General features: G+C 44.9%; 1 protein-coding gene across 1 annotated transcript in view; it reads right to left on the bottom strand.

Annotated features, from left to right (window-relative positions):
• The window catches only part of FARSB (phenylalanyl-tRNA synthetase subunit beta), a 907,972-nt gene that overhangs the window by 282,386 nt on the left and 605,132 nt on the right, over nucleotides 1-20,454 (bottom strand). The window contains exon 18 of the mRNA XM_044070366.1: nucleotides 15,120-15,237. Coding sequence (XP_043926301.1) covers nucleotides 15,120-15,237 — 118 coding nt within the window. The remainder of the gene's footprint in view (nucleotides 1-15,119; nucleotides 15,238-20,454) is intronic.

The following is a 20,454-nucleotide window of genomic DNA, read 5'->3' as shown; positions in this document are numbered from 1 at the left end:
GGAAGCAGAGTCCAGTACAATAATCTTCTCCGGAGGCTCTGAAGAGACAGATGGAGCCGGAGACCTTTTCTTAGCCTTGGAAGCTTTGGATTTTGACTGAGAACTGGAAGCAGAGTCTATAGCTTCCTCAAACGACTGTTTTAGAAGTCCCTTCAATATTAATTTATTTTTCCTCTCCTTGAGCACCCTAGAACTGAATGCATGGCAAAAGCTACACGACTCCTGTAAATGGAGGGCTCCAAGGCAGTAAACACACACAGAGTGTCCATCCGTGATGGACATCTTATATCCACACTTGGAACATTTTTTAAAGCCGGAAGGCTTATGCTCCTTTTGATCTTTAGACATCTTATAACTAGCGCTAAGCGAAACCACCTAGACACAAATCACAAAAAAGGGCGGGAACAAGACACAAAGTAGATACACCAGAAAACCTCTACTCGACACAATCTAAGAACCTCTAACTGAAACGGTTCTTCTAAGGGGACAGACAGACAAAACACAATCACACTAATAGTTTATCTAACAACAGATGGGAGGATTAGGTCCTCTAACTAAAACAGGCCTAGCCCGCTGGAACAGTTAGGGATACCAAAAAAACACAACTACCACACTCAAACACAGCAACAAGAAATAGCTAATCAAAATGGCTTTTGGGTATGAAATATCAAATTTCTCTAACAGAAATAACAAAAAAGAGGGTACTTAGCCACAGCCAAGCAAGACCACGTCCGAGCTACACAAGCAGCAAATGAGATCTGGGGATATGGAGCAGTGCACCATGGGATACCCACTTAGCCCAGCCAATGAGAGACTTTGAGCTAGTAAAATCGGCCGAGTCGGAGCCGATATTCGGCTCCGAACCCACGGGTAAGAATGTAGGCGAGATAGGACTACATAACATCGTAATATACATCATAAGACAGTGTAAACAGAATATATATATATATATATATATATATATATATATATATATATATATATATATATATATATCTTTTTTTTTTTTTTTCAATGGACTTCAGATGTTTACAATATTTACATACTGGAGTTAAAGTCTGCTAGTTCTGATTTTTGGAGGAATAGAAATAAGCTTGAGAGTATAGTGGAGCAGGAGCATGGAGAGCTTAGTGGGGAGAATCCCTAGACTTTATGTAGAGTGAAAGCAGGAACATTTCCATTTGGAAGATAGGTGTAGGAAAAGTTGGGTCTTGAAGGATTCAGTGTTAGGTATAGTCCTAAGTGAAGGAGGGAGAGAGTTCCATTTTTTACCTAGAGAGAAGGAGAGTAGAAGCTGGCCAGTGGGACGTTTGAGTTTGTGAATGGAGATTAGGTTTTGGTGTTCAGATCTCAGAGGTCTGTTTGGGATGTATGGGGGGAAGGATGTTTGTTAAGGCTGGGCATTTATCTGGGAAGAATATTAATTTGTGAGCGGTGGTTAGTTGGAGATAGTCTAGGTGGTTAGGGAGCTCTAACCAGTTCAGAGATTGTAGGCTAAGGCAGTGGTGAGTTGAGGTTTTGGATTTAGTGGCAAATTTAGTGATCTTATTATAGCAAGCTTCAAGTTTAGAGGTGGTGGAAGCAGACAGATTGGTTAGAAGAGGGGCTCCATATAGAAGAGAGGGTAGGAGACAGGCAATTGCCAGGGTATGCCTAGAGGAGTTGGAAAAAAATTGATTATTCCTATATAGCATACCTAGCTTTTGGTGGGTTTTCTTTATGTTTGTATGTGGAGATCGAATTTGAGGTGTTCGTCTATGGTAATGCCAAGGAGTTTTGTAGAGGGGACTACTTCTATAGCAGTGTTAGTTTGGCTTAGGACATTGAAAGCGTTTTTATTAAAGGAGGAAACCCTGGTGGGGAGGAAAATTAATACTTTAGATTTATTGGAGTTGAGGGAGAGGTGGTTTTGGTGCATCCAGTTCTCTGTAGTGGAAAAAGCTATTTGAGTTTTAGTCAGTAGTTCAGGAATGTTGGGGGTGGCACAGACTAAGGTCGAGTCATCGGCGTATTGGATGACTGTAGTGTCAGGGATGACAGTGTGAAGGTTATTTATAAAGATGTTGAAAAGCATGGGTCCGAGGATGGACCCCTGAGGAACGCCAGTAGGTGTAGGCAAGAAGGAAGAGGTGGAGTTCTTCCATCTGACAGCTTGAGATCTGTCAGATAGGTAACTGGAGAACCAGGATAGAGTATTATGGCAGAGAGATTAAGGTTGGCGAGATGAGAGAGAAGGTGCATATGGGAGATGGTGTCGAAGGCTTTAGATAGATCTAGCAGTACTGTGGATACAATAAGTCCAGTATCTCGGGCTTGCTTGACAGTTTCTAAGAAGGATAGCAAGGCAGTTATGGTGCTGTGGCCAGGACGGAAGCCGTGCTGGGTGGGTGTTAGTAGGTGATTCTGAGTTAAGTAGGGCAAAAGTTGGTGGTGGATACATTTTTCTAGAATTTTAGACAATGGAGAGAGTAGGGCAATGGGGCGGAAGTTAGAAATAGTGGTGTTTTTGCCTCCTTTGTGAAGCGGTAGAATGTAGGCTGAACGCCAGAGTTTGGGTACGTACGACTCGTTTATGGATCTGTTAATCAGGGTACTAATTGGGACAGCAACACCTTCGGCTGTGCATTTGAGGAAGGAGGAGGGTATCTTGTCAGGGGCATTAGAGCATGGCTTTAGTTTGGATAGAAGCTTTTTTATTAAAATGGTGGAAACAGGTTTGAGCTGGAAATTAAGGGGACAGTTATTAGGGTTGTTGGGTGTTGAGAAGAGGGAGTTAGGTGGATTTTTATTTGGGAATGTTTTGGTTAGTTTAGCTATGGATTCAGTAAAGGTGTTGAAGTGGGAGCTCAGTTCCCTGTCAGTTAAACTAGGGTCAGGGCAGGGATTATTCCTCGATCCAGGATGGAGAAGGGAGTTGACTGATTTCCAGAACTGTTTTGGGTTCTTATTGCTGTTGGATTGAAGTTTATTATAGTAGTTTATTTTGTCCTTGGTGATAAGTTGTTTTACTTGATTGCGGAGGTGGGTGTATTGGAGCAAGGCAGAAGACAGTTTACTTTTCTGATAAAGCTTCCAGGCTTTGTCTCTGTGACGCATAATTTGTTTAGTTTCTTTGGTCAGCCAAGGAGCAGGAATGGCTCTGATTCGTTTGTTTCTTAGAGGGGCTAGGGATTTAAGAGTATTTAGGAAGATAGAGTTAAAATGCTCTACAGTGTTGAGTGTGAGAGTGTTTAGGATTTGCCAGTTAATTTGTTTAAAAATGTTAAGAGAAAATTGAGGGGTTGAAGTTGCTAAGGTTACGAGTCTGAATGTAATGATATTGGTGTTGGATGGAGTTAGTTGATCGATGAATGAAGGCAGGGAAATGGGTCACTGAAGGTGTCGGGAATAGTGCCAGAGAGAATGATTTTGTTTGGATGGGAGACTAGAATCCAATCTATGATAGACCCTGGGGAGTGGTTTTTGTTAGGACGAGTTGTTGAATGGATTATCTGGGTGAAGTTGTAAAGGTTAATGGATAGGGAGGGGGGTGGCGTGTTGATTTTATTCCAGTCAATATTGACATCGCCTAGAATACAGGTTTCATATTTTATTTCAGTTGAGGCCCAGTGAAGAATATTCTCAAGGGTAGAGATATTACTCCAAGGGACATATATAAGGAAATAATGCAGATATTCTTATGTTTATTCAAATGGAGAAGGCTTGCTGTGATTTCAGATTTTTTTAATTGAGGGGTAGGGATTTGAAGAGGAATTAGGGAGAGGAGGTTGGAGTAGATTACAGCAGAGCCTCCACCTTTTTTATTTAAACAGTCACTTCTGAGGATGTGGTAACCTGGAGGTAAGATTTCAGAGTCAGTAATATGGGGTTTTAGCCAGGTTTCGGAGATGGCCAAGATGTCAGGTTGGTTGTGATTAATCCAAGCTTGTACATGGTGAAATTTGTTGTTAAGGCTCTGGGCACTGATGGTGAAGATCTTGAGAGTGCTAAGAGAGGAAGTGGGTGGAGAAGGGGAAGGAGGGAAGTGTTATTTGTAGTGGGGGAAGAAGCGGGTGGAGGGAAGGAGTAGTTTGTACTGAGGCAGGGACCGGGGTTAGGATGAATGTCTCCAGATAAGGCTAGGACATTACAGGTGATAAGTTTTAGCCTATTAAGTTTGTATAGTAGGTAGTTATCTGGGGTTAGCAGTAGTTTAACAGAGTTTTTGTTGAGGTGAAGAATAGTTTGGGATGGAAAAGGTGCAGTAGGTTGGGTGGAATAAGGGAGGAGGATATGGAGTAGAAGTGAGAGAGTAGAAGGGATTGATTGCGTTAGGGATAGTTTGAGTAGGAGGCAGAAGTGAGGGAGCCTGGGTGGAATAAGGGAGGAGGATATGGAGTGGAAGTGAGAGAGTAGAAGGGATTGATTGCATTAGGGATAGTTTGAGTAGGAGGCAGAAGTGAGGGAGCTTTATAGGAGTAAGTAGCAAGATACAGAGGAATTAGTAAGATGGGAAGGGAGCAGGGGAGTCGGATAGTAAAGGGGATTTGGGAGGGCATGTTTAGAATGGGTGGGGTAATGAAGAGAGAAGTGTAATGGGAGTTAATATGCTAGTTGAGGAGGGAAGGTGTAGAAGTGGAAGGGGAGAGTTAGAATTGTGGGCAGCACAGGGGAAGACTAAGTGTAGATAGGTGTAGGAAGTGGAGTGGGAGGAGTAAGAGTGGGTGGGGAAATAAGAGGAGGACTATAATTTGATAATGAATCTGGGGAGGGGTAATAATAAGAGGACTGTGATTGGATAATTGATATGGTAGGAGGGGTCTGTTAGGAATAAATGTAGAGGTGCTGGGGGCGGGTGGAATTTGGGGGCAGGGTAGGGGAGCGGAGTGAGCCCGCAGGGCGAACAGAGCAGGTACAGCCAAAGGAGTAGAAAGTGAGGAAGACAGTCAGTAAAGAAACATAGTCAAGGTAAGTTTTGCAGAGATATGTAGGAGGAAGAAAGACTGCTAAGAAGTGGAGTGGTGAGTAGATATGTAGATGAAGGACAGAGAGAGAAGATAGGGGGCTTAAAAAGGATAGAGAAAGGGTGTTTGTAAAGCGAAGAGTGGGTAGGTACTCCTGGGACAGTGGTGAGGGAGAGAGTAGAGGAAAGATGTCAGGGGGCTGTATAGGGGAGATAAGGAGGGTGTGGGCAAAGAAGTGGGGACAGTAAGAAGGTAGAGGAGCGCCACCTAGTGGCCAGTCAGTTTAATGCAGTAGAGGACCCAGGGAGAGATATCAGGTAAAGGGAAGGAGGGAGCTATCATAGGTCAAGATAGGGGGTATAATTATAGAAGGTAAAGTAGGATAGTCAAGCAGCAAAGAGGGGGGAGTTAAGGCTGCTGGCTGGCCTGGCAGGGAAGCGCACTGCGACCTAGTTGTAATCAAGTTAACTACTACCAAGTGTTAGGGCAGTACATATACTTTTACATAAAAAATCCTTGCTGTGAGTGGTACTCAGGGAGCAGTAAGGCCTTTCAGGTTTGGTTTAAATTGTCCGTTATTGATGGTTCTTAGCCAGGGTGTCCGGGAGGGTACTTTGAAGAGATTATGGCAGGGTAGGCAGGAGCCCAAGCTAGAATATACAAGGAGAGAGAAGACTGTTTAAAGGCAGGCAGTGCAGGCATTGAGAGGTCACAAGCAGACAGTTGTTAAAATTTGCATAATTAAATTTGAAACTAAGGTAAACATGCAGCTAAGATAAGTTAAGCTCTTTCAGTATCTTAATGACACAGCCAAGCACAGGAGGGTAACAGAGATAAACAGTTCCTTATGCGCAAAGTAATTTCAATGAGCAGACAATTGGTAAATTAATTTAAATGAGCACACAACAGCTGAGTTAAAAATCCTCATGCATGCACAGTGTTAGTCAAGCGATTGCATCAGGATTCCGGTAGAACCAAACACAAGAAGGAAACAACAGTTAAAAGGGACTAGAGCAAACATTAGTGTTCCAGCAGAGCCAACACACAAAAAAAATAACTACAGTTTGAGAACAACAAGCTTGGATATAGCTTAAAATGACAAAGCAAGCCTCAAACAGCTATTTCAACCACGTGTTACACGCTAGAATAAACTAAGCATTTACAGATTACATTAGGTAGAAGTCACAAAGTATTGATAACTATGCAATGTGCGCTACTTTAAACAACGTGAACTATCCCAGTTGTACAGATAGGTAACAATGTAGCTTACTAGTATAGTTTCATAAAACGAATCCCTAGCGGACTAAAAGCATGTTCCGCTAGCAGAGCTCTATCTTAAGTAAGCGTTAGTAAAGAGGAAACATAAGATAAATTCCACATTTCAGGACAGTCCATAAAGTAATGGCAAGCACATAACACTGTGTAGAGTTTCAGATTAGCAGTTAGGTAATAAAACAAGAGCAGATTCAGTAAACGACTGTCAAACAAGCCCCTTGTGGAGCTAAATGCAAGTTCCGCGTACAAGCGCTTACTTAAATAAGCGCTTGCAGCGGGAAAAACAATTGATGTAAACGACTGTCAAACAAGCCCCTTGTGAAGCTAAATGCAAGTTCCGCATACAAGTGCTTGTGATTTGTCTTCTCCAACTTTGGAGGTAGAAGCCCCCCCATTGCTTTGAGTGGTATGAACCTTGCGCATGGGATCTGCCTCTAGGGCGTCTGGGTCTGCCCCTTTAAGGTCTGTCTGACACAGGCAAGTACCAATTCTTTGTTGGCCAGTGTCTACTAAACCTAGGTGGCTGTACCTGTAAAAAATCTTTGACCGTTTGCATAGATTTAGCTTTGTCCTCCATTTTCTACAACACCTCTTCTGCCTTAACACCAAACAAAGTATTATGCTGTAAAGGTGCATCTAATAATTTGACTTTAACATGATCAGGAAGATTTTGTTCCTTTAACAAAGCATGCCTCCTAATTACAGAACCTGTAACTGCGGCCTTGCAGGAGGTCTCTAAAGAATCAAATCCACATTGCAAAGTATGCTTTCCAACTTGTTCAGCTGCATGCAATAAATCCTGCATTTCCTTGTTTTCTGCACATTCAGAGTTTAACAACATTTTCTGTTTAAGCAATGTCATGAGATGTTGCTGATATTTGAGCATATGAAACTGACAGTTTAAGGCCATTATAGTCAAGGTAGCAGATGTGTAAACCTTTTTCCCCCATCTATCCAGAGCCCTAGAATCTCTGTCAGAGGGGGGTAGGGTTTTTTGCAGCGGAAGCCTTAACTCCTTTGGGACCCTGTGAAATAGTTTCTGAGTCTGCAGCAGGGTTTTTAAAAAGGAATTTATGAGAGTCAGGAACCCTGTAATATCTGTCAGGCTTAACAGGAGCTGGAGGTAAGGAGTCAGGGGTAAGACTAGACTCCGAAAACACATTTACAATGTCTAACACAGGAGGGATGGCTAGTGGCTTGTGTTGAGGTAGTAAAAGGAAATCCCTGAGCCTCTTTTTAGGTAGTAAAAGGAAATCCCTGAGCCTCTTTTTAGGTAGTAAAAGGAAATCCCTGAGCCTCTTTTTAGATTCTGAAAAATATTGGCCTTCCCAGTGGAAATGCTCCCTCATGGTATGTAAGGTTTCCCCAAAAGAATAGTCCTCAGGAGGAGAAGCTGAAGGTATAGATTCTTCAGCATCAGAATCCTCATGGGGGGAAGAGAATATTCCTGATCAGAATAGGAATCAGAAGAAATGGAAACTTGATCTGAAGATTCATAGTCAGTCTGTTGCCTAGGCCTCTTATCAGGAGGGGGGTGGGAACCCCTGATCAAGGTGATCAAAGTAATCAAGTCTTTGGCCATTTTGAGCATCTGCTTTTTGGGCATAGAGGCCTGACCACGTGGCTCTTGAGTTTGCTTCTTTGCATTGGAAGGTGCTTTGGTCTTTGCCTGTGAAGCTGAAGTTGGTTTGATGTAAAGATGTTTATGTCTGAATATACCCTCAGAAACCGGTGCCTGCTCAGCGTCTCCGGACCCATCTGAAGGGATAATATCTGAGGCTCCAATACCTTGAGTTTCCAGTGGCATGGCCAACTCCACGTGGGAGTCGGTAGCGGCCTGCGACTCTAAAGTAGTGGGTGTCAGGGGCTGCAAAAGCACCTCACTGAACCGGCAACTGGCTTAGGAGAAGCTTCGGCATCGGTTTTGGGCCTCGGTTGTCTATCTATTTCCTTTTCTTTGCATTTCTTGTGAACTCCGGTAGTCGGATGGCTATCCAATAACATTTCTGGATAATTAAACCGGCATTCAAAATAGTTTAAAGCAAAATCATACCGACGCTTAATAGTGCGTTGGTTAAATCTAGCACAAAACAGACAACCAGAAATGTTGGGATCAGGGCCTAGCAAGGAATACAGTAAGAATGAAAATCCTTATGAGGTATTTGCTTCCCATAAGAAATACAGTTATTAACTTTTTCTGACATTGGTCTGGAGCAAGAAAAAGTTTCCCCAATGGGGTACTTAAATTTATTGAAGACTTCGGATCTGAAACTCTAACACGAAAATCTCAGGAGTCGGCCGACCAGCACTTGCGAACTGCTTCTGCTTCGGGCACCGAGCGGCAAGAAAGACTAAAGAAAATGGCGTTGGCCGCATCTTTTATACCCCTGACGTCAGGGAGGGGGTGACAGCGACCGACGCAGGACCCAAGACTTTGGAATTCGGGCAGGCTGAGGGCAGCTTGCCAGCAGGATTACCCAAATGTAATGACTGCAACAGTGAACACGAAGAACATCCAAAAGATACTCGTCCCCTGGAGGCCAAATCCAATTTGTAATGAGTGATAAAGGTATGAGGTGTTGCCCAAGTGGCTGCTGCGTAAATATCCATAGAGGCTCTGGAATGAAAGACAACTGAGGTAGCTATCGATCTAGTAGAGTGAGCCTTTATTTTGGAAGGCAAAGACACTTTGTTTTGATGGCAGATGAAAGTAATGGCATTTCTGGGCCAAGAAGATAAAGTCATTTTGGAAACAAGCTTACCCATTCTGGGTCCTGCAAAGGCCACAAACAATTGATCCATTTTTCTGAAAGATTTAGTTCTGTCCAAGTAGAAATGAAGTTGCCTATGAACATAAAGGGTATGCAGAAGGTATTCCCCTCTATTTGAATGGTGGGAAAGGAAAACCGGTAGGCCAATAGATTGATTAATGGAGAAAACTGAAATGACCTTGGGGAAAAAGGAGGGGTTAGTATGTAGAAAAACTCTTTCTCTATGAAAAATCAAGTATGGTCTCTTGACACTCAAGGCCTGCAACTCGGGATACTCTTCTCACTGAGGTAAGGGCTACTAGAAGTAGAATTTTCCAAGCAAGAATTTTATATCACAAGCGTTAAAAGGCTCGAAAGGAGGACTTGTTAATGACTGAAGCACCAAAGTCAAGTCCCATGGCTCTATAGGAGGCTTGACAGGAGGTTTAATATGCAATACTCCTTTCATGAAGGTTTTGCACAATCGGTGTGACATAACAGATGAATTGTCAATTCCATTGTGAAAATTTGCAGTAGCTGCTAAATGCACTGTATTTGTCGATGCTGAAGCTCCTGCGTGCAAACAGGGTAGTGAGGTATTGTACGATCTTCTGAACAGGCATAGAAAAGGAGTCCATGTTATGTTCTTTGGCCCATCTAGAAAACCTAGTCCACTTACTGAAATAATTTTCCTGGTGGATGGTTTGTGCAAAGCCAGAATGATCTCGCGAACAGGGGATGAAATACCAGGTAGCCTGGCAATCATCAGAAGTGAAGAAACCAAGCTGTGAGCTTGAGGCTGTGGAGATTGGGGTGAATCAGTCACTGAGGATGAGACAGCAGTCCTTGAGATTGATCCAGGATACATGGGCTGTGAATCAGGTGAGGCCATAGGAATGGGAACCAGACTTGATGGGGCCAATAAGGGGCAATGAGGATCACTTTGCTTCTCAACCACTGAGGTTTCTGTGGACATTTCCGGATGAGGGGAAATGGGGGAAAGGTGTACAGTAGACCCGGGGGCCAATCATGCATCAGAGCATCCCTCGGTGACTCCACCTGAGGGGGAATCAGGGCAAAGTAGCTTCTGCATTTGTTATTTAGGAGTGAAACAAACAGGTCGCAGTAAGGCCTGCCTCAGCGGCAGAAGATTTGAGTCACTATTAACGGATTGAGGGACCACTCGTGAGGCATCAAAATGTTCCTGCTCAGGTTGTCTACAATAAGACTGGAACTCCCAGAAATGTGCACTGCTATGAGAAACTGGTTGGAAGCCATTGCGCAAAGCCAAATTCTCATGGTTTCCTGACACAGGGGTAAGACCTGGTTCTGGCTTGTTTGTTGATGTACCAGACGGCTGACATGTTGTCCGATTGAATTGCAATGGTCCCGGAAGGAAGGGATGCGTGGAACGCTTGCAACGCTAAGAGAACTACCCTCAATTCCAGGACATTTATGTGCAAATTGGCCTCCATGGGAGACCAGGTGCCTTGGACAGTCTTTCCCTGGAAATGCCCCCAACACCCTAACAGGGAAGCATCCATGGTCACCGTGGCTCTGGGCTGGGGGAGACAGAATGGTCGACACCAAAGATTGGTTTCTGGCTTCATCCACCATAGCATTTCTTTTTTGCAAAGGTTTGTAAGGCGTATCATGTGGTCGAGTGGGTGGGTTAAGATCTACCATTGTGATGAAAGGAGCCACTGTAGTAGTCTTATGTGCAACCTCGCCAGTGGTACTAAGGTAATGCTTCCTGCCATAGAGCCCAATAGTTGTAGTACAAGGCGTGCTGGTACAAATATCTGCAGAAGGAGGACTTGAATCTGGTTTCTTATTTTTGAAAGCCTGTGAGGAGGAAGGGAATCTTGACAGGATGTTGTGTCGAAGATCGATCCAATGAATTCCAGTGCTCTTGTTGGAGACATGTTTGATTTTTCCATACTGGTGGTGATACCCAGGCGAAGAGCAAGGCCTCGAGTGTAAGACAGACTGAGAACTAGAAGGTTCTTGGTCGTGGCGGTAAGGAGCCAATCATCTAGATATGGAAACACCTGGAATTCCTTGTATTCGTAGATGAGCTACTACAACTGACATACATTTGGTAAACACTCTGGGAACTGTCGAGAGACCAAAGGGCAGTACCCTGAACTGGTACTGATTGGCTCCCAGTTGGAAGAGGAGAAATCTCCGGGAGCGTTTGCCCATCTTTATGTGGCAATATGCATCCTGGAGGTCTATAGAGCACATCCAGTATTCCTTCTCCAGAAAGGGGAGAATGGACTGCACCATGACCATCCGGAATTTTTGAGGTTTGATGAATTTGTTTAGTAAGCTGAGATCCAGGACTGCTCTCCAGTCCCCTGTCTTTTTTGGCATTAAAAAGATCCTAGAGTAAAACCCGGATCCTCTTTGGTCTGATAGGACTGGCTGGATGACTTTTTCTTAGCAGCTTTTCAATTTCTATATCTGCAGCCTCCCTCTGACTGGGTAGAATGTCTGGGATTTGTTTTACAGGTCTGGGAGTGAGGTCAAATAGGATAGGATAGCCTCTGGATATCATTCTCTGCACCCACGCAGCTGTTAGAGTTGCCAGGCCTGTAGGTGCAGAAAGAATCTACCTCAGACTGCTTCCAGAGGAAAGCAATCGGGCCGCTGTTCAGGAACGCTGGAAGGGTCGGCCAGAGAAGGAATCCCTAGCGCCCTGGTTGTGCAGACCCCCTCTGCCCCGAAAGGGGCGTCTTGCTTATGAGTTGCCTCCTCTGCCCTGAGGGGATTGCTTATTAAGAGTGTCACAAAAAAGATGCTTGGGACTTCTTGAACCACAATTTTCCTCCCCTCTGACTCCTGAAGTAGGACCTCTGGGGGGTGAGGGTGGAAAAACGTGTGCCCACAGCAGACAAGGTCTTCTCATCTTTCTCACTAAGTGATAGTGTCTCTTTTACTCTGGGACCAAAAAGGGAAGATTTGTCAATAGGCATGTTGACAAAGGAAGATATGAAAGGGTCTGCAAAATCACACAAAGGCATCCAAGCATGCCATCTCATGACGATGGTCGATGCGGCTGCTCGAGCTGCCATCTCGGTAGTGTGAGAAATCAAACATATCAAGGAGTTTGAGATGGATTCTAGGGTTGGTAGCTGGGAGGCAACAGTACCACACACCTCCTCAGGCAGTACCCCCGCCAAAGAGGCAGACATTTCTGTGATTAGGTCTCTATGGAGGCGAGTAAAGTGTGCCAGGTAATTCAGCGACTGAATGGCAAATGTTGGTGAAGCATAGGTCCACTTCCCCAGCCTGTCCATAGCCCAAGACTCCCTGTTCGGGGGATGAACAGTGGAACTATCTTCTGCCAGTTCCCTCTTGGTAGCCGCCACCATGACCATGGAATCAACTACCAGCTGTTTGGACCAGTTGGGCTGGTCCTTCAGGAGTGGACAACATTTTATCCAGCCTCCGGGGGACAGGTTCTATGTTGTCTGGGGCCTTCCAGGCATGCTACACAATAAGCCTAATGAGCTCATCTGCAGGTGGGGTCACCAAGAAAGTAGATAGCCAAGCATGGAAACCCTGCAAGAATACAGATTCCTCTGAAGAAGGGTTGGAGGGCTTCCAGTCTTCCCTCTGCTTGAGGATCTTGAGAATGTCTCCAAATGAGACGTCTTCCAGGGGAGACCATGGGAACCCTTCTCCCGCATTGTAATCGGTGTCTTCAGTGATGGATTCCTCAGGGGAATCAAGATGCTTCCTCTTGCAAAGTTTCTTCCCAGGGGGTCTCCCCAGTGGGGTCTTCTAAGGACGACTCCGGAGAAAGGGTTCCCTTCAGGGGAAGGTCTTGTGGCTCCTGTGCTCGTGATCCTAGAGTAGGAGGTTGGGACAGCTGCATGCTAGAGGGGGGTTTTTGTTCTGATGCCAATGGTGCCAACTGCGAGCCTGTTGAAGAGAGAACCCTCTTCATCACCTGGAAAGCAGGCCTGCCCAGGGAGGGATGGAAGCCCGGAACTGAGAAGGACACCCTTGGGACCAGGGTCACACCCCACCCCGAGGGGCCTGCTGCCAGGTGAGGAGCTCCGAGAGGACCGGTAGCTGCCGGGAGAGCCATGGCCTTAGGTGGCGCCACAGAAAAAAAATAAATCGGTGCCGAACTAGGTGCCATGGTGGTGACAGCCCAATCACTGCCCCGAGGGTGCACCAGTTCCAAAGGAGCCGTGGCAATCGGTGCCAACAGGGAAGCCTCCGCTGTCGGAGCCAAGACAAAATGCACCAGGATGAACATTGGTACTGAAGTCTCAGAGACCTGGGAGGAGTTCGGAGGAGGATAGACAGGTGAATACGCCATAAGAGCTTCCGTTCCAAGAGGGAGGGAAGATCTAGTTGGGGTCAGTAATCCTCTAGCTGCCAAAAGCTGGTCCACAACCCTCACTACATCCTGTTCTGAAAGACTCCTGGTGGATCTGAAGGAAGCTGCCAATGGAGATTCTGGTCTCCCAATAAATGGACTAAATTGTTGTCCCAAAAAGGGGTCATAAGAAGGAGAATACCTGGTTCTAGTAAGGTTCTCAATCTTCAGAACCATAGGTGTCATTATCGGTGGAGCCGTGTAAGACATCAGCACTGAGGCCAGGGATGATGCCGATGCTGGTGCAGTGGTCGGAGCCTGTGTCATAATCAAGGTCGGCACAGTGGGGAAGACAGGGGACCCTGGTGCAAAAGCTGTCTGCGCTGACGGCATGGGAGACGCCTGGTGTTGACAAGGTTCCGAGGAGGGCAGCGATGTCAGAACAGAGACTCCATTTCTCTTTATGCTTTGTCACATCCTTATGCTTAGAAGGTGGTGAGACCTCCATCCCAGAAACAGGCTCCACGAAGGGTTGTTTCAGCATACCATTCAGAAGAAGCTTGTTCTTGCATTCAGTCAACATATGGTTGCTGAAGCTAGAACAAATGTCACAAGAAACATTGTGATCAATGCCCAAACAATAAACACACTGGGTGTGACCGTCAGAGTTGGGCATCTTGCGCCTGGACTTATCACACTGCTTGAACCCAACCTTAGCCTTATCCGACATTATCACACTAGTACTAACCAAATAATAAAACTATATCTACCAAGCAAGAAGATAAAGGGATAGCGAAAATCTCTTTTATAGCCAGGAAAGAAGTACCAACAATGGTACTAAGAAATACCAAAAGGGTAAGAGAAGGGAAGAGGGAGTACTACCAATGATGGTATGAAAGTAGTACCAAAGTAGTGCGTAGGGTTTAGTCAGGAAATAAAGAACTGAGAGACGAGAAATAACCTTAGACGAAAAAACTAGCTAATAATTCACTAAAACTAGAAATAACCACAAAAAGCTACAATTAGCTTGAGAGAAGGCTTGGCACGTCTGACGACGAATGCGGCCGAGTTTTGAAGAGACTATGAGAGGGTCATTGGGGGTAGGGTCTTAGCTGAGAGTTTTTGGCTGGCGCGAACTTGGTACCGGCCGTATCGGTTCTGAGGACAGAACTGAAGTCCTATCAGTAAGGAATGAATGAAGATTTACATCAGATCAAATGTTTTCTACATAAAATTACATTTTAAAAGGCTTTACCCAATGGAGACTTATCTACCTTGCTTCAGAATTGCAGCCAATTGACAGAACAGCACAGAGCCTGTCAAAGATGCACTTGCTTCAACGACAAAAGAGCTCTTAGGTTTTTAGCACTCATTATGTCTTTTATATGGAGCACTCAGTGGGTTCCTAGCACAGGGATGCCAGGGAGGCACCCAAAGCCTTGAGAAGCTGAACAATGCAGGAGGGGTAAAATCCATACAGCTTAGCTACTGCAATGGTGATATATGTGTAATCATCATCTATTGTTAGATCAGACATGGCCTGCAAAACTGCTATAGGACACAGCTTTGAAAAAATCTTATCTGAACCACTAATAAAATGCCACATTTTCCATAATTAACAAACGTGATACTGAAGAGTTTACTGATCTGGGTGAGGAGATTAGCTCAAGACATCTTGCCTACTGCTGCCTTTCAGCAATGAGCTGCACTCAAGCTATTAAGACATTTTTCCCTTGTTTCCACAACATGCATGCACTTTTCAAAGTCTAACTACTCTTATCAGGATATAGAGCTTAAATGCATTCTACTCCTTACCTGTGTTGGGATCCTTCAGAACAATGTCAGATATTTCAAACAGCTTTAAAGGTAAGGGCATCTTCCTGTTAGCAGCAATGGTTTTCAGCAGACCAGGCAGGAGTGTAGTGCGGGCTACCTATTGGATGAACCAAGATTAAATAAAAAAATCTAAATTATTGGGTAAGCAGTTTGTAGGAGAAAATGCCCATTTGAGAAAAAATAGCTTTCCGATAGTATGAAAGGCACCATTTTTACAGGCAAGTGAAACCAGAACTACAGCTAATAGACTCAGGCTGCTGAACCATCATGTGAGCAATTTTATAATGGGTTTAGTGTTCACTCACAGTGAGCAGTAAAATCTAACCCAAATGAGATAAAGATGTATTTGAATTAAGCCTTCTGAATGTTATCAATAATGCAAATCTAGTATCAACCCCCCCCCCACCATTTTATAATTTCTTTTAAAAGGAAAAAAAAAAGTTATATACTCACCATAATGTTCCATCTGTGTTGTTTATCTTAATTTATCCTTGACAGCTGGGACTTTGTTCTGAGTCTTGGAACCAGATCGGCTGTTACAACAGCTTGCGCAAGCCAAAAAATTCCTGAGCCACACTCCTACCCAGAATGCCTCTCTCTAAATTACCTCAGATCGAGTTTGCAGCTATAACCAATTAGGTAAAGGTAATAGTATAACCACTCAAGAGGCTATATCCAAGGTCATACACGAGGAAGTTAATAGCCATGAGTATGGTCAGTTCCTCAAGGAGTCTGAAGGAGGCAGAAGGAGGGTGGGGTGTCAAGGATAAATGAAGATCAGCTACACAAATGGAACATTATGGTGAGTATGCAACTTATCTGATGTTGTCAATCTTCATTTATCCTTGACACATGGGGCACAGTCCCCAGCTACTTTGAATCTTGGGAGGGATTATGGAAGGATATTTTTGAGCACCATAGAACCAAATGATGCTCTACCCCTAGAGACCAGATGCACTTTGTAATGAGTAATAACGGTATGAGGAGAAGCCCATGTCGCTGCTGTACAAATGTCGTCCATAGAAGGTTTGGAGTGAAAAACAGCAGACGTGGCTACAGCTCTTGTGGACTGTACTCTGTCGCTGCCCATTTCAGATTTTTCCTGTTGTAGACAAAGATAATGCAATCTCTTAACCACTTAGATAACATAACATTAGAAACTGATTTACCCATGGAGGGACCTGAAAAGAAAACAAACTGGTCTGACTTCCTTAATATTTTTAGTTCTGTTGAGGTAAAAATGCAATTATCTGTGGACATCCAATTGATGTAAGCAGTATTCTCCCTTGTTTGAAAAATTAGGAAAGAACACTGGCAGTTTAATGGATTGATTAATGTTAGTCTCAGATACAACCTTTGGAAGAAAGGATGGACTGGTTCTTAGTGACACCATGTCCTTATGAAAAATCAAGTATGGAGGTTTTGAAGATAACCCATGAATCTCTGAAATTCTCCTAGCAGATGTAATAGCTATTAAGAAAATGGTCTTCCATGAAAGTAACTTCAAATCACAGGTAGAGCTGGCTCAAAGGGGAATTGGATCAAGGATTGCAAAACCATAGTAAGATCCTAGGGAATGAGAGCCTCCCTATAAGGAGGCTTTAACCTTAAAGTTCCCTTTAGAAAGGCCTTGCACAACCTATGTGAAATTAAAGATTGTCCTTCAAAACCATTATGAAAATTAGAAATGGCAGCAAGCTATACTCTGATGTGGAAGGGTGGCCTAATGGTTAAGGTGCTTGCCTTACAAACACAAGGTGCAGGGTTTGAGTCTCAAAAGGGATAATTGTCTAGGCTTACAATGGCTCGAAAGGGCAGTTAGCCTAGCACTAACCTATGAACTTGGTATTCAAATTTTACCCTGCTAGACAGGGGTCCAGGGAAGTAAACAGTGTGGGAAGAAATAGCCAGGGAATTGTTATGGCTAGGCATGTATAGTCCCCTAGGGCCGATAGCCTAGTACCAACCTATGAACCTATGATGGTAGAAGCTCCTGGAACAGTGCAGGCAAAAATTTCAAAATCTCTTTAACCGAAGCTGAGAAAGGATCGAGTTTGTTATCGCATGCCAATAAAGCAAATCGTTTCCATTTGCTTAAGTAGCGTCTTCTTGTGGAAGGTTTATGGGAAGCTAGCAAAATGTTTTGAACAGGGGAAGATAAGGTATTTCGCCTGGCAACCAATGGAATTGGAGCAACCAAGCTGTAATCTTGATATTTGTCAGACTAGGATGAATCAGGCCGTGAGGATAGGACAGATCATCTGGATTCGGGTCCAGAGTCCATGGATGTTGAAGTACGTAAGGCCAAAGAAAGGGGAGTCAAACTTGTCGAGGCAAAAATGGGGCAATCAGAATCACTTTGCTCTTCAACCTTATGGACTTCTGTTTGAAAAGGGGTATTAGAGGAATGGGAAAAGCATAGAGTAAGACTGAGGGGCAGTCGTGAAGGAGAGCATCTCTCGGGGACTCCCCCTGAAGAAGGGGGGGGTTAGGGCAAGGTAGCTGCTGCACTTGTTGTTCTGGGAGGATTTAAATCTGTCGCAGGAAGGCTGACCTCAATGACGGAAAATCTCCTTCGCCACTCTGGGATTGAGAGACCACTCATGAGGCAGGAGGATGCATCTTCTCAATTTGGCTGCTATCAAGTTTGAGCTCCCAGGTATAAGCACTGCTACCAGAAAGCTGTTTGAAGAGATCGCCCATTGCCCCAATCTGAGAGCTTCTCGGCAGGGGGGATTAAGACTTGGTTCTGCCTTGCTTGATGATGTAACAGACTACTGACATGTCTGACTGAACTGCAATTGTTCCTTGTGGGAGGACAGTTCGAAAAGCGTGCAACGCTAAGAGCACAGCCTTCAGTTCCAGAACACTGACATGCAGATTGGCCTCTATAGGGGACCAAGTGCCTTGGACAGTCCTTCCCTGAAAATGCCCCCCCACGATCTGGGGGGCATCTGTGGTCACTATGGCTTGGGAAAGAGGAGAAACAAACGGCCGGCCCAGAATAATTTTCCTAGATTCCATCTACCAAGATAAATCCTTCTTGCAATGATTGGTAATTCAGATGTAACAAGACAGAGGATGGGTGAAGATGGACCAGTGGGAGGATAGAAGCCACTGTACGATCCTCAAGTCGAATCTTGCTAGAGGTACTAATCTGATGGCCACTGCCACTGATCCCAGTGCCTGTAGAACTAGTAATGTGGGAAAATAGTCGTTGGAAAGAATCATGTCTACTGTGATCTTATTTTCTGCAGTCTGTGAATAGGATGGGTGGCCATGCAAGAGGTTGTATTCAGGCTGGCTCCTATGAATTCCAACTGTTGGCTTTGACTTCGTTAAGATTTGACGAGATCCACAATTATCCCTAGATGAGAGTAAGTGTGTTGGGTGAAATCCCTTGTTTGTTCGAGTAGATGCCTGGTGGGGCTGGTAAGTAGCCAGTTGTTTAGATAAGGAAACGCCCAGAATCTGTGCAGTCCCAGGTGAGCTGCTACTGCTGCCACACATTTGGAGAACACCCGGGGTGCTGTGGTGACTCCGAAGAGCAGGGCTCAGAAAATGACTGGCTCCCAGACGGAAGTTGAGGAATGTCCTGAAGCAATTGTCCACTTTTACGTGGCAATACGCATCCCGAAGGTCTAGACAGCACATCATGTCGTCTTTCCCTAAAAAGGGAAGAATAGACTGAACCGTGACCATATGGAATTTCGTCTGTTGCACAAAGTGATTCTGAGTGCTGAGATCCAAAATTGGTCTCCAGGCCCGTCTTTTTTGGCACCAAAAAAATCCTTAGGTAGAATGAGAATCCCATCTGGTCTGGAAGAACTTCTTGGATGACTCTTTCTAGCAGCTTTTGAATTTCCAGAGCTGCCTGATCCCTCTGTTTGGGTGGAACACTGGGGATCCTTCTTCCTGGTTTTGAGGTCAGTTCGAATATGGTAACCTCTACTAATGATCTTTGGCACCCAAGCATCTGTGGTTATCTTTTGCCAGGCCAGTGGGTGCAAGGATAGTCTTCCCCCTGACTGCCGCCACAGGCAAGCAATTGGGCCTCCCTTCAAGAGCACTGTTAGGATTTCCCTGAGAAGGAATCTCTTGAACCCTGATTTTGCGGGCCAGCTCTGCTGGGTGGTTGACACCTTCCAATATAGCTTATCCCTCTGCCCAGAGGGGAGTCATTACCATGTGTGTCCTGGAAAGGCCCTTGGGTTTTCTTGAACCACATTTTCCCACTTCTCTAGTTCCTGGAATAGGAGTACTGGGGAGGAGAAAAAAACTATGCCCATGGCAGAAAGGGTTTTTCCAACTTTTTCACATCTGGGCTAAGGTATCTTTAACTTCAGGGCCAAAAAGGGAAGCTCTGTCAAATGGAGCACTGATGAATGAAGACATGAATGACTCTGCAAACTCGCACAGGCGCATCCAGGCATGCCTCCTTATGGCTATGCCTGAACCTGCTGACCTAGTCGTGCCTTCAACTGCAAGTACCATAAGCCTCATGGACAAGTTAGAGACTCCAGGGTGGCAAGGTTACTTTATTGTGCACCTCATCAGATACAGCTCCTGCGAGCATACCTGAGAGCTCCTTCATCAGATCTCTCTGACGTCTAGTGAAGTGCGCCAAAAAGTTCAATGACCGCAAGATGAAGGTCAAAGAAGCATAGACCCATTTCCCAAATCTGTTCCTCACCCTAGATTCTTGGTTAGGGGGATGAACATTGGAACTTTCTTCTGCCAGTTCCTTCATGATGGCTGCCGCAAACACCATGGCATCTACTACTAAACTTTTGGCCCAATGCTGATTGGTTCTATGGAATTAGGGGCCTTCCATTCCCATTGTGCGATCGGTTTGATAAAATAATCAGCCAGTAGGGTCACCCAAAAGGTAGATGGGCAAGCACAGAATGCTTGCAGGTACACAGACTCCTCTGAGGATGGGTCTTGGGGCTTCCAGCCACCCATCTTCTTTAATATTTGAGAAGGTTTTCAAAGGAGACATCATCTGGGGTGAAGAGGGGGAACCCTCCCCATCATCGAAATCAGTGTCTTCTGCGAGAGATTCCTCAAGGGAATCAAGGTGTCTCCTCTTACACAACCTCTACTGACGCACATCCTTAATGGGAGCTTCTGTGGAGGAACTGGAAGAGGCTGGGGCCTGTGCAGGGGTTCCTGCAGTGTCCGTGCTCGCTGTCTGGGCGTGGAGGTTGGTGGAAGCTCTGCACTAGAGGGGATCCTGGGTGAAAGCTCCAGTGGGGGAGAATCCAGCTGCGAACCTGAAAAGGCCATGGCCCTCTCTATAACTTGAAAGGCA

This window comes from Protopterus annectens, chromosome 4.part1 (genome assembly GCF_019279795.1).
Source record: "Protopterus annectens isolate FY-2018-M chromosome 4.part1, PAN1.0, whole genome shotgun sequence".
Taxonomy (NCBI): domain Eukaryota; kingdom Metazoa; phylum Chordata; order Ceratodontiformes; family Protopteridae; genus Protopterus; species Protopterus annectens.
Note: the sequence above shows the minus strand (reverse complement) of the source record. Positions and strands in the feature narration are given on the sequence as shown.